Consider the following 14,853-nt stretch of genomic DNA (forward strand, 5'->3'; position numbering starts at 1 on the left):
AGAAAAAAATGATAATAACAAGAAAGGCTTTATATTAAATAAAAATAGGAAACGAAAAAAGTATAAACGGTTTTTAAAAAAATTATATCTTAAATAAATCAATAAAGGGGTAAGAGCTAACAAAGAAGGCCAACGAAAACAGTCCCATACATAGGTACAACAACAAAAAGGCACAGTGCTTTGATTAGTTACATACATACGTTCAAATACAAAATTAGATTCACAATCTGGAAAAAATGTGTTTTCACAGAACAATAATGCATAAATTCTCTGTCGAAAAAATTGAAAATCTGATAGACTTTTTTTAAGTATTCCATATAGAGGCAGGACATTTGTTAATTCTTACACAAAACACATTGAATAAGATAGCTGCTATAGCAAATAGGACGAAGAAAAGAATACATATCCAAAAGAAAACTTTTTCCCATTTTTCTACCTTTAAATTACGCAAAATAACTACACCTAATAAAAGACCTAGAAATGAAAAAAATAAGACACATATGTGAGAAATAGATAATGAAATTTAAACACAATAAAATTTGAAAAACATTTTGATGATATGTTTTCCAACGTTACTATTTGAAAAAGACAATCTTACATTTTCTTGCATATGTTGGTTACTTGAAAACGACAATCTGTGTCAGCATTATGTCAAACAGCTTGTAGTACAACGACAATGAGTCGGAAAAATTAATATATAGTCATTTGATTTCAAGCTCTTCTAACTTAAATGTAATGACTAAAAGCTTTATTCGTTTCTCAAAACCGACGGGTACCGATTTGCATACTTGACTTTCAGTCACATATTAAATGTGAAGCCGGTCGACAGAAACAAATTGGCTGCAGGGTTGGAGTCCCGAGGCTCAGTAGCTGAAAGACAAACACATTAACTCCTGAACCACCACCCCACACTATCATTACAAATATACACTGAAACTGGATAATTTTGCACTACTTTTAAGGAGAAATAAGCCTCATCTAATCTCTTTACGACTGGAACTGCACAACACAACCCTGTGACACAATTACACAGGTACCGAGAACCTTAATGGACCACATCGTTTGCACTATTGAATACTGTCAGCGCATTGTATTTGTTAATAGTAATTTACGAGATAACTAGTAGAAAATCTTACAATTCTTGGGATCCATAACTAGCTAAGATTTTGAAACAGATTGTTCTTCGTTCAAAATCAGAACCATCACCATTAAAAAAAAACAGAAACTCACTTCAAGTACATTAGGTTATAAAGTTGATGTGTGGTGGTGAAGGTAAATTTGATTGGTCACTGAATTCGGACAAACAGGCACTCAACTTAATGAACATTAAATAAGTGATTTCCTCTCTTCTCATTGATTTCTATTCCAGAAACAAGGAATGACTGATTGTAATTGTGTCGAATAAAGTATCGTCTAGCGCTACTCTGGTTCTCTACATCTGGTTTCGAATCGTGTATCTGATAATGACGTGATCTAGTGTGTGTATGGCGGATCGTTCGAGTATCCAATCTATCGGTATTATAAACTTGATCATCCAGTTCAGTCTTATTATCGTAGCATATCTGTCTCCTTTTGCAACTTAAATATGTTACTTTTCAAACTTTATCGCGATCAAAAGGTTTATTTTCTTACCCTACTTTGATGAAGTAAACAAATAGTTGCCAACTGTGCAAAATAAGAATGTTGGATAAACTTATTACAACTCAATAACTGAGTGCATGATCTTGTGTTCAGCTTTCAGTTATATACTAAAAAGTTGAGTTTATTTATACAGTCCATTTCAAGACATCAAATGAGGTACGATGGAGTTCAAAATTCCAGTTCAAAACCTGTTCCACGTCCAAGGCTTAAACACTGAGTTAATAGTTTACATATGTACTCTTTTATTCAGACAATAAAAGCTTAGATGTCCTTAACCATTCAGAAAACATTACTCATATTCAGTACAGAAAAAATACCATTTGTAACTTCAATGAAAACATACATAATAAGGAACTAGTTTAAAGGATAAAAACTATTCCATCTACCCCTTATACAAGTCAGAGTTAAACATTATATTGTTTGATTTCTATTAGTAATACGTAAACTTTTGTTACATACGATACATGATTAGCAATAATAAATCAAATAAATATGTGAATAGGACTAGGATTGGCTGCCAATAGTTTAACATCCACTTACATTATTCCTAACAGCATTCAAACAAATTCTTTTGTTATAATTTGCCAGCTTACTTTACTTTTAGATATTTAATTTGATAAATACAATCTTTGGTTATATAGCATACTTTTACAAATGAGCAAACATGTGACTAGGTCAAATTTATTACTAGAAATCAATGTATTAGGGTTTTGAAGATATTACTAAACAAGTTATATTATTGCATCTATGTTTGTCAATACATTTACATTTGCTTGTATTTCTTACTTCTAATAATAACAACTTATTTACTAGGATTATTTTTGTGTGTGTACTTAATTTAAAGTTAAATTTGTCTTCGTCTACTACTACTAATTATTTATTTAAAATAAAGTAGGTAGCATGGTGTTCAAACCTATAAGTTCGAGGCTGGGAATCACTCACTTTAACCATTAAGTCACTTTTATAAAAAAATTATTAAGAGATATAAGTAGCAGAAAAATATAGAAAATATAAATTTATAGCTAGTTAATTTATATGTTTAAATGCAACTATAGTTGTACAATCTAGTATTGTACATGTTTACGATGGTTCTAGAAGTCGAACTACGAATATGAAATTTTCACTATGAATTGAGCATGAAAACTCACTAAACATATATTGCTGGGTCAATAAAAAACAATTTACATATATTTAAAGAAACTAATCATCGGTTACTGGTAGAAAATGGATACGTAACAAAAAAAAGATAATTGTAAGAAGAAACTAAATATGTTTAGTGACCTGCTATAAAGCCACCAAAATGAGCAGAAAAACCAACACGTGTTCTCTCATCTGGGTTTTTCAATCGAGCATAAATAGCTAACCCGGTATCACCACCACCTGAGGAAGTGTTAAAATAAAATAGAGAACATGTATTAACACCAATGAAAATGACGAAAATTAAAAAAAAACGATTACAATACCAGTCGGAGTAACAATTGAAAGGAGTTTGCTGAGGAGTCCCACAATAAAACGAAACGGCCATCCAGTGCTTCCAGGTTTTCCATGGTGGTCTAGCTTTAAATAACTCATGATTTCAACTTTATATGAATTTCCAAAAAACTAATTTTTCTGATTTATGAAAATGAGATACATGTACTCGATAATCTAAATGGTTGAATCAGTCAGTCATAACGTAGAACTTCGTACATACGTACATCAGTTCGAGTTATCATACCACATTAGCACACAGATACAGTCGTCGATTCAAATCCCATAATGGTAGAACTAGTAAGAGTATAAGCAGTAATCCGAAAGATCTGGGTTTGAAGATGTCATTCAAGGAGTATAATCCAGTGAAATAAATTTGGAGAGAGAAAAAAGAAAGGGACATGGAAAATTCAGATAAGAATTTGGAAGAACACAAAGAGTGGATGCACCTTCGTCATTGCAAACGATTTTGAGCCATGTCATTCAACGTCTCTAACCATCGGTTGCTATCATCTCGCGAATCCCAACCAGGTAGTCTAAACCTACCAACATGGCTCAGTCCAATTGTCAGTGACTTCATTGATTTGTGCCACTTTTTGGTCTGGCCGCCCCTAGCTTCCTTCCAACCTACCCCTACACCATAAAACATTTCACGTCGGGGCAGTCGGTGGTTGGACATACGTAACACGTGTCCCAGCCATCTCAACTGATGAAGTTCCACTACTTCATCAATCAATTTGCCATCCTTACCTAGGAGGTGTAGGAAGGATTTGAATGTGACCAATTTGGTCTCGTGCGTTGTTATGAGTATGAGGACTGATATCACTTCCCAGCTGCCCACACCGTGGAAGAGTATTTCTTAAGGAACCTGAAAAGGAAGTTGGATTAATGTTGGTATTAACGACCTGGAAGTGACCGCAGAACCCAAGGGACAACTACTTGAGGCAGGTCATGCACGGCCTTTTTGTGGGAGGTTTTGATGTGTTAGCTCTGTTCTTCAAAGGGCCTTACCGCTGGAGACGGAAATCCGTGAGGTAAGGTGGGGTGTGAAAGTTTTAGGGTCGACCTTTTCTAACCCCTTCCTTCCTTGTGAGAAGGCAGCATCGCTGCAGATGCTGGTTGTCCGAGGGAAACACATTACTGCTGTCACACCCCTCTACAGTCAGCAGTACGACTTCGCCCTCAGATCTTGAGTTGCTGCTTTTAGTCTTACCGTTCTCCAACCGACCTGCCTGGCATGGTAGAACCTACAGGAACATATGTTCCAGCCAATATAGCTCGGTTGGGTCATCACGATAGGAAAGCCCGACCACCACGCCAAGGTAGCAGCTACGGCCGAGAACATGGTTGAATAGTTTTATCATGTAATTAGTAACACAAGGACATAAAAATAAAGATTATTTTATATTAACCTTAATTAATATAAATTAAGACATATTTACTACCTCCTATGTACGTGTTTTTTTATTAACCCAGTAGGTAAGAGTACTGTATGAATTCCTTTAAAATCAGAAAATGTTTAATAAAGAAACCATAATCAACAGGAAGTACCCGTTTGTTTATATAGTAGAGTACGTATATTACAGATGAAGGTTGATGAGATAAGAACACTTATTTTTTTAAATAAGATATGGATTGTAGTCAGCAATAGAATCTAGGATGAGCTTTCCATTCTAACTGGGACTCGGCTGGATGTAAGAAAATAGCTATATCGAGTAAATCTGCACACAATACACATATGCCGACCAAGAGTGATCGAGATTCAGTCAACAATATCAAACCCATTCTAATAATCATATAACAATAATCATTATCGACAATGTGCAGACAAGATAGCAACCTATTGTACTAGTGAATTGACATGCAGTGTACAAATACTGAACATCTGGTTTAATTATGACCATCTATCAATAATTATATGAACAATTATTTGATAAAAGTTTAAACTAGTTTCGGGTGAACGAATTTCACCTGAACAAACTGAAATAAACGTATTTAAAGCAGAAATAAAACCGCTACGCTACTCTGGTAAATGAAACAGTTTATCATAGATATCAAGATTATCTGTGTTTTGCACTATTACGAAAAATATTTTTCTGGATTTTTATGCTTGAAATAATTGCACATTACTATTGTATTTCCTGAAAACAGAACAAGGACCCTTTATTCTAGTGAAACCTGAAACCATACGATATAAAATTACTAGGAAAATGGATCAGTAAGTCAGTCAGTTACAACGTAGGACCAGGCACATATATGCATCGGTTCAAGTTGCCATACCTCATTAGCACAACAAGATGAACACCGAATTCATAGAAATAGTTAATTTAGTTGCGGTAATATATAACAGAAAGGTTGTATATAAAAATATAGTACAGGAAGAAAGATATGAAGCAATTTTATTCTCAAGGTTTAAGGGAAGACAGATAGTGTATACACCTACGTCATTGTGATCGATTCTGAGCCATGTCACCTAGAGTCTCCAACCATTGGTTATGATAGTCACGCGGACCCCAACCAAGTAGTCTGCATCTACCAACATGGCTCAGACTAGAAGTTGGTGACTTCAGGCTCTGATGCCACGTTTTGGTTTGGCCACCCCTAACTCTCTTCCAACCATCCCCAACACTAGTCAGCATAGCGCGTCGTGGTAATCGGTGTTCAGGCATAAGTAACAAGTGGCCAAACCATCCCAGTCGATGAAGATTCATGAAATCATCAACTGATTTACCATCATCATTCCCTAATACCCTTCGTCTAATTTCACCATTAGTTACCCGGTGATCCCAGCAGATGCGAGCAATATTTCTACGGCATCTGTGGTCAAATACTAGTAACTTAAGATTATCTTCTACTCTTGATGGCCACGTTTCGCAGCCGTAAAGTAGAACAGAGCGAACTGCAGCGCAGTATACTCGTCCCTTAATTGATAGACGGATGTTTCATCTTCGCCATAGGTGACGTAAGTTGGCGAAATCCAAACGAGCTTTTCGAATCTGTGCAGAGATCTCTCTTTTGCTTTCGTTGCCCATCACTGCTGACGATCGTTCCTCAGACTTCTGGTTAACCTAGATTTGATTTGTTTTCGCTCTTCGTCGTGTCTAGAGACTGATGGGATGACAGTTAATAGAATATTTACAAAAGATCATTAGACCCAAAAATAACCGTATCAACCATAAAGTAATTCAAGAAAGAGAAGTGTTAAAGTAATAGACTTTTTAAGCCAGTATCTAAAATAGATAATGTGATGAGTGCTGTAACTCAGTTATTAAGTATAAATTCAGATGTCCTGTTTTTAGCAACACATTCTGTGCACCAGCTGGAGATATCATACAGCTACTTATAGGGTATCTGATGAAATAGATTCAACTTTCTAACCAACAACTGAAAATCAAAACTTATGGTATATATATATATATATATATATTAGTTATAGAAAAAATAGGCATAACTAAAATAGAATTGGTCTAAGTGGAAGAAATGTATAAACACTTGTATGATTTGCAACAATTTACAATACAAATAAGTGTGATGATTATAACTCACCAAGTAGAATAATTAGAATTAATCTGACAACACCACTTGATATAAAGTTTAAAGGATCTTTTAGCCATCCCTCCTGCATTATATCCCAATTCTGAAGCATTTGGAAAAAAAATACTTTAAAGAAAACAGCACGAACTTTGATAAAGTTAAATAGACACTATTAACAGAAAATTCATTTGCGAATGTAATTTTTCTATTGTAATCCGATAGGTATCAGAAGAAACGATTTCCTAATTACCTATTGATATTTAACCACCCAGTACTTTGTTGACAGTGTTGTCATTCAAACTAATATCTCATGACCAGATTTATATAAAAAAATTAGCGAACCTGAGATTGAAATACATAAAGCCCATAACTTTCAGTTATAAATCTTGGTCAAATTTAACAAATAAATCAATAGAATTGCAGCAAATTATTTCCTTTGTTGCTTTCAAGGTAACAGCTAAGTCAAAGACACGACCATTATTTGAAAAGAATTGGTTCTACATTTCCGTCACCCTGGCTGAAACATCACTTAAGACCCTAACTTCTAAATGATCTGAATGTTCTATTGTGTCATCTTACAACCATGACTTAAGTGAAAAAACTTACAGTACTCAGCGAACCAATAACAGTTGTTTTGGACAAGCGAATCCAAAGTAATTCGGCCACCTCAGTAAAGAGGGCAACTGAAAATCGCAACTATGTCGTAGTTTGGTAGAAATGTTGTGTACAAAACTCTTTTGGTAGGCCGAAGCATTGTGTTTACAAAGACGTAATACTGAAAGGATTTCCGTCAAGTTTCCAATCCATACTAAACGTTCTTTAACTAGATAGACTGTGGAAAGCACAAAACCTATATGTGAGTTGCTGGCTTTCTTGTAAATTCCACTTTCATTCACAATTCCCCGACTGATAAGTAACTTAGTCACAGTACCTTGATTGAAGATTTTGTATACAATTAGTTTTTTCCTACAAAAAATACCCAATAAGTTGAAGGTTGGGTTAACCATAAGAATGCTATGCAGTTCTAATTTAAGCGCAGGTTTAATGAGTGAATTGCCAGTTCGATCCTTCTAGTCATTGTAGTAATGGTATTTAAACGATAAATTTATTATAAGACTAATTTTATTACAATAACACCGACATTTATTATCAACAAAGAGAAAATTTACCTAAACATGTCGGAAATGAAATGTCCATAAACAAAATCCCATATGAACGATATACCCCTTTCTATAGATTTTTACCGTTTCAATTCGAAAATATTTCTACCTATCTAACTTGCTCTGAACCAGATTGATTAGACATGGTATATTTCTAACAGTTGATTATGCGTCACAGATTTCTTATTAAAAGTCGTTTCATGTTATTAGTTCGAGTGATAATCAACTCCTGGGTATTAATTATCAAATGATATACAATCAAATAACTTCAAACGCTTTGAGACTGTTACTACTCGGTTTACACAATATATTTTCTACACTTGCCATAGGCGGATGATAAAGCAATAATTTTTAGATTTCTGGAAATATTCAGCAACAAGGGAAAAGATACAACATACCATTATTACAGTAGCTAAATGAGCGCCAATAAGTGCATAACAGCCTCCACTAGCTCCTGCCAACAAAACAAATGGGTCACTCACAGAATGAGCTAAAGAACCTATAGTAAAAGAATTAATAAACAAAAACAGGATTAAATAACTATTGACTTTTCAGTAAGGCATCAAGGGACAAACTAAAAATTCCTTACCAAACACGTACAACATAAATATACAGGACAAAAGGACTAGAAATTTACATAAAACTGGCCAGATGTAGAAAGATATCTGGGAATTAAATTGAGCGAAATCAAAGGAAAAAGAAATCACGGAAAGTAAAATCAGACAATATATTTCCAAATATAGTGTTGTCATGTACTTTTCATTACGTTTTGAGTAAACCTAAGTTTCCAGTTGATTACTTTACATTTTAAATTTTGAAGAAAACGAATAAATAAGTGTTTGAGAATACTTTACAAATAATAATAAAAAAATTTACCTGCAATAACGCCTAACAAATAAACTAATCCAACTCGCCAAAATTTATGAACGATTTCAAGTAAAAGACCAAGTACAACTTGAAGTAAACAATTGAAAGCTAGATGCACATAACCATTATGAATAAACATATAGGTTAAAAATCTCCATGCTTCATGACGTTTAGTTGGGTTATAAATAAGTATACTATCAATTGGAACACCAGATGACGCTGTAACGATGCTGGATGAGCCAGGTTTGTTGCTATAAGTAACAACGTAGTAAATAAAAACTGCAATCTGAAACAACAAAAAACATCAAAAGTATTGACAGTCACAGACGTGTGACTTTTGAAATGTAAAGGTACAATGTTATTATTACTATACAGTTTAATATTTGAAATTGAGGTTGAATATACTAATCATGAGAACCACGACAGATGAATGTAAGAACAACAGATGTTTTTTAGAAAACTGAGAAACAAAAGTTCAACAAGGGAGATCACAGTTGTCTATTCGAAAAGAAATACATGATAAAAGCCGGCTGATAATTGATTTCTGGTACGCATTACATTTCTGAAAAAACTTGTGTACGGAAAACATTTCGAAGCTTTAGCATGAAACTATAGTACGAGGTCTTGTTTCAGTAATGCCTTTATTTCAGTGTCTTCAGAAACTATGATCGCAGTAGCTTATCGTTACAATATTTAAATGCTTATGGATCACTTAAAAATTATGAAATAGTTTTTCAAAAACAAGACACAACAGTGAACAATGGGATCGACGAAACAATGTGCCCCCAGAAATTTGAAAATTATGTATATGGTTCAAACAAAGTATCCAATACAGAACAATTACAGACAATTGTTGACTCCTCACACATAGTGAGAAAGACCATATACAGTGAATCAAAATATACCATTTCTCATGTGGCTTTCAAAATTACAACTTTGTATACAGATCTGATTCAAATTATAGAGATCCACTTCACTGTTTACTACTGCTTTCATGTGACTGTCTTCGAAAACTAATTCGTTCTCATCAGAATTAGTATTTTGGACAAGAATAGTGCTGACAGGCATTTCTTAGTGAACAATCAAATAATTTACAGACTCATACACAAAAACCCAATCATGTAAAACAAGGTACTGTCATTCAATCAGAAAACGAATTACCTCAGCAATAGTTATCAAAGGGATAAATATAGGAGGAGGGCGACAGTCATAAGCCTGTATATAATTATCAACATCTGCTTCACCCCAATTGTAGCCATCGATAGCATCGTAACCAGAATTTACAGCGACAGCCCGCTGATGCTCGCGTCCACAATCTGGTGCTATAGCCAACACTGCACGATTGAGGACTCGTTTGTGAATACGCAGTCTCCGGAGAGTCCCTTCATCCTCAGATAGAACCTATTCAAAATTTAGGAAAACATAGAAAACGAATATGTGGAATACTAAGATGGCATTATTAACTACAGGAAGAGATTAAAAGATTACGTTAATTCAATCGACGATTGTCAAAGACCACCACGTTGTTGCCCAACACGTTTATACAACCAGCTGCTCCCGAAATATGTCACTAGGATTCAAAAATAGCTCTTAGTCAAAATGCCTCGAGACTAAATTAAATGTATAGTGTCCGCCATACACTGTGGCAACATATGAATCGTAAAAGTGTGCAGTAAAATATGGAAATACATAACAAAGATATAATTGTGGGAACCATTCGATCTATGGGAATATAAACGCAACCAAAATACTATGCTACACAAGGTGTTTTAACCTGTGATCACCTGGGTGCCCTGTTAATGTGGGACGCAATAATACTGCCAATTAGAGAGCAGTGAATTATCAATCGGACCAATGACGCATACGAAATCCGTAAGAGCAGTCTAGAGTACTTGTCGGTCCTGCTTTCTGTCTAGCCCAGCCAGTTAAGTCCGGAACACCAATCTCCGCCTCTGTGGTATGAATCATTATATTCCAAACATACTGAGTTTGTACACCAAAAAAACAAGCCACATCGTACCATAAACTAGAAAATAAAATTTATACGAGATTCAGGCAAAAGTGGCTGTGAATGTGGGGGAACAGCTATTAATAGATTGGGCATAACTAAAAAATCATATTACAATAGCTCATTAGCCATAATAAAGCTCATAACAAGGGGGACAAGAATATGAATAGTTTAGTTATTTAACAATAAGATAAAAAATACATACATAGCATCGGTCCATAAATGGATCAGAAAAATACCATTCATTATTCTTATCGGAACATAACACAAGAAAATTCATATTTTGAACCACATTTATTGTAGTTTACACAATACACAAATGTGATGAAATGGAATTTTAATTACATAGTAAAGAAATTGAACCAACAGCCCATTAGTGCTACTTAACAGTTAAACGTCAACACAGTTCCAAGTCATGGGTTAGTTAAACAAACAAGAGGAGAACAGACGCATTTCTCTTCCATTAGTAGCTCTTCGTATTGACGATACTAAAAGTTAACATTTCAAGAGTTCCAAACAGACCTAGTGGGATATTCCACATGTTTAGAAAATTGAAACTCTATCAGTATAAACTTCATTTTCAATACAAAAGCAATTCAGAGAATATGACGAAGTATTATGTGATTGTATTCCATTAAGTGCTCCGAATATTTCAATATTTCACAGATACCATCCACCACAAAAACGTCAGTTTCATCTATCAATAATAAACTACAATGTTACTATATTTCCACGATAAATACTAAGGTTCAAAGATGAGAAATAAGTTGACTTGAGTGTGTCGGAATAATAGCTTGAAATCTATGCGTCAAACGTTTTCGCAATAAATCCATAGCATAACTGGAAGCAAACACGATAATGTCTACAAGGATAGCCGAGTGATTTTGCCATGAAAAAAACATAATCTCTAGTCCAACTGCACACATACACAACAAGAACTAGGATTTGAATGGACACTACTCATGCGAAGTAAAGGATCATTAGAAATATCACTAAATAATCACACCATTAGTTAAAATGATAAATACAAGTATTATTATACAAAAACACCAACTATATCAACCAGACTACTTGTCCTACGCTTGTAGTTTGTCACATTCAACTTTTTTCTATTACTATGCATCACACCACATCACATACTGACAATATGCAATGTAATACATTATATTTTGAAAATACTTACTTGTTTTAGGAACTCATCGTAAGTAATGAACTGGTTTCCATCTTCATCTGCCGAGTCCACAAGATTGTGAACTTTTGATTCTGGGAGGTCAGACTTCCCGAGAAGTCTTTTCAAATCAGACAATGGAATACCATCTTTTGTACTGTACTAGGGATCTAGTAAGATAGCTGAACTTAACTTACCTGATCAAACGTGGGTTTGAACTTCTACAGAAAAATCAATGAGCATACAAAAATGAACATACTTTATCCAAATAAGTGCGCAGATTGCTAGACCGCGTACTTGACATTCTGACCATAAAAAGTGAGTATACCAGCTGGTTTATATAGAGCGCTTACAGACCTACAAGGTCATCGCTTCGGCCACAAGGACAAAGATGGACTAACATAAATAAAAATGACTATTTTTCTTTAATCTTGTATATTTTATTAAGGCTATACTCTAGCGTTCCCCCAAGAGTCAGGTTGTCCGTTTCCAGGGCATTGGTAATTTTCAGTGCGCTTTCGTTTTTTTCTTGCCTACACACAAAAGTTGTAATTAGTACTGGGCCTCAGCCAGATCACACTAAAGGAGAGCCACTGAGTGTTGAACAGTTCATCGATTCTCGTCAAGTTCAATTACAACCAACGCGCATCAATTAATCTCACACCATGGACTTGCTCATGCCATTGTAATCGCACCCTCTTCCTTGCACCTACTCTTACTAGTATATTTTTGTAATAACGCTCTCTGTGTTGTACAGTCTTCAAAGCAGCCATAGCACTTGGATACGATGGAAAGATAACCAATTTTAGATACTAGCTGTGAGGTGTGACTTTGTCGTTAGTTGGCCCCTCCCTCATTCGATACAGATTATCTACGTCAGCGACCTACAATAGTTTTTCCCTCAAAGGAACGAAATACTCGTAATCTATGGGAACAGTATCTACTTCTAGTCATTAAATTATATTTCCAGGTCCACTACATATCTTAGTTGTTTCAAGAAGTTTCAAATCCTCATTAGGTTATTCATATGGATTACCTTATTCAAACACACAGCTACCTGATGCAACAGCAGATGCCTTTGAAAGAATCCCTTTGCTCTGTTTTAAATGTCACATAATAGGGAGACACTTAAATGTGTCTGAAGTTGGGTGAAATCGTATTAATACTCCGCTGAAGCATATTAAGTTCGGAAGTTTCATGGGTATTTAGCTCTTGGCAACTCTGTTGTCTGTGAAGCCTTGATAACTGAAAATTAGAAACCCAGTAAAACCAGCAACCAAAAAAGCAAATGTTTGAAGATATATTTAGGAGATAATTGGTACGTCGAGAAGTATATGAACTTCGTGTCCAAGCACACTTATGCTAGCGTAAGCGAGCGAACCGTGCAAAAAACACTGGGAAATGTACACATGTATACAATCCGACAGTGAAAAAAAGTACACGCAAAATAATGGTTTTCGTAGAAAATACAAATGTGCATAACAATATATTTCTAACCCAATAAATATTGAGGATAAAATCAATTAGCTGTAGGACATGGAAAATGTTACGTCCTTGAATCTGTCTACCCACTTTAGTGCCGAGTATGACTTGTCTAATGTAGATTAAGACCTTGACCCGGTAGGCTGACTGGCTTAACCTTGAGGCCAATATGCGTGAGTTCGAAGTGGGGGTAGAGAGACGAAAACTATTCTATCCCTGATTGGCTGGCAAGCACGCGAGAGAGAGAGAAGACAAAGACAGCTGGAACACTAATCACTTTATTCCAACCCCGATCTAGCACTCGAATTCCCAATTAAGATTAGGGTGAAAAGTTACATGAATAAATAGATGAATAGGCTGACCACAACGTACAATAATCAGAAAAATACAATTATGTCCAAAACTGGGGGATTATAGTAGAAAATAGTGTACAAAAGATTACGTCTAAATGACAATAGCTTTAGAACAGAAAATGCTATGACAATGAATCATACATCAAACGAAAGCTTATGATCTGTAGAATAGGCTAGGGACAAAGGTAAATATTACAGTTTTACAAGCTTTGAATTAAATGAATTAACGTCCCCAAAAATAGCTTCCGTAATTTGTTAAGGCTTCTTGTTTTGCGGTTCACATCAGAAAAAGGGATAAGAAGAAGGAAGTTGAGATAATATCCCACATGTAGTAGTTATCTATGTGCTTTCTCAACCTCACAGTTCTTCCAGAGGATGTAGCATGCGATCAGTCGTCAAATCCCGCTATGTTTCGTTATCTACCAGGTGTTTGAATCGTAGTCATGAGGATTGTGTCACCGGATTGCATAGTGAGGTCAACGGAGATGAGACTTCATTTAAGATGGTTGATGCATTTGTTATCTCATTTCCGTTTTGATAGACGGTATGGCACTTAAGTTTGTAGTGAAGAACTTCGTGCTGAACCTTGTATACAGTTTTGAAGGGTCGACGTAATGAGGCACGACGTACGAAACGTATGTACTCAGTCGAAGGTCTGGTTAAACGAGAATACCAGCGAATTGCGGTCGAGTTGAATCAGGTTAAACTGAACTCATTACGTTTGTAAGCCGGTTCATGTCAATGTTTAGATTCACATGCACTGAGGTTGGATAGTCTACGAATTTTCCCAGCGTTCAAAGTGTTGTTCCCAAAGTGAGTTTAGCTGCATTGCATTCATTATTGTCTCTACTAAAATACGAATTTTGAATAAAAGGAATCTAAGTATATCAATCCATTCTAAAACGTTTGCAGATGAAAGTAAAACCTACAACCATTATTAAAATCGTACTACCGACCCATAAACATGCAGAAGTAGACAGTCGTTTGGATCATTTGATTCCCGGGAGTGTTCTAATAATAAGAAATCCAGATTTCATCAGGGATCCATGGTTAATGTTGACGGTCTAGGGGCAACCGAAGTTTGCTACCAGTCGTTTGGCGAAAGCTCAGGCCACTATTTCAGCAATAAAGTCCTTTACGAGTACTTCTTCTGACCATCGTGTTACACCA

General features: G+C 35.3%; 1 protein-coding gene across 1 annotated transcript; it reads right to left on the reverse strand.

Moving 5' to 3' along the window:
• Positions 1–304: 304 nt before the first annotated feature.
• On the reverse strand, positions 305–12,201 carry Smp_020090 (family S54 unassigned peptidase (S54 family); the record flags this gene model as incomplete). Its single annotated transcript, XM_018793465.1, has 9 exons — positions 12,108–12,201; positions 12,046–12,069; positions 11,864–12,010; positions 9,834–10,073; positions 8,682–8,958; positions 8,204–8,304; positions 6,658–6,748; positions 2,923–3,021; positions 305–474 (listed from the first exon to the last, which is right to left on the reverse strand). Exons 1-9 carry the CDS (start codon positions 12,159–12,161, stop codon positions 305–307), a joined length of 1,203 nt encoding a protein of 400 aa, XP_018647975.1. The 5' UTR covers positions 12,162–12,201.
• Between the last annotated feature and the right edge of the window lie 2,652 nt (positions 12,202–14,853).

The sequence above is a fragment of the Schistosoma mansoni genome, chromosome 1 (assembly GCF_000237925.1).
Source record: "Schistosoma mansoni strain Puerto Rico chromosome 1, complete genome".
In the NCBI taxonomy this organism is placed as follows: domain Eukaryota; kingdom Metazoa; phylum Platyhelminthes; class Trematoda; order Strigeidida; family Schistosomatidae; genus Schistosoma; species Schistosoma mansoni.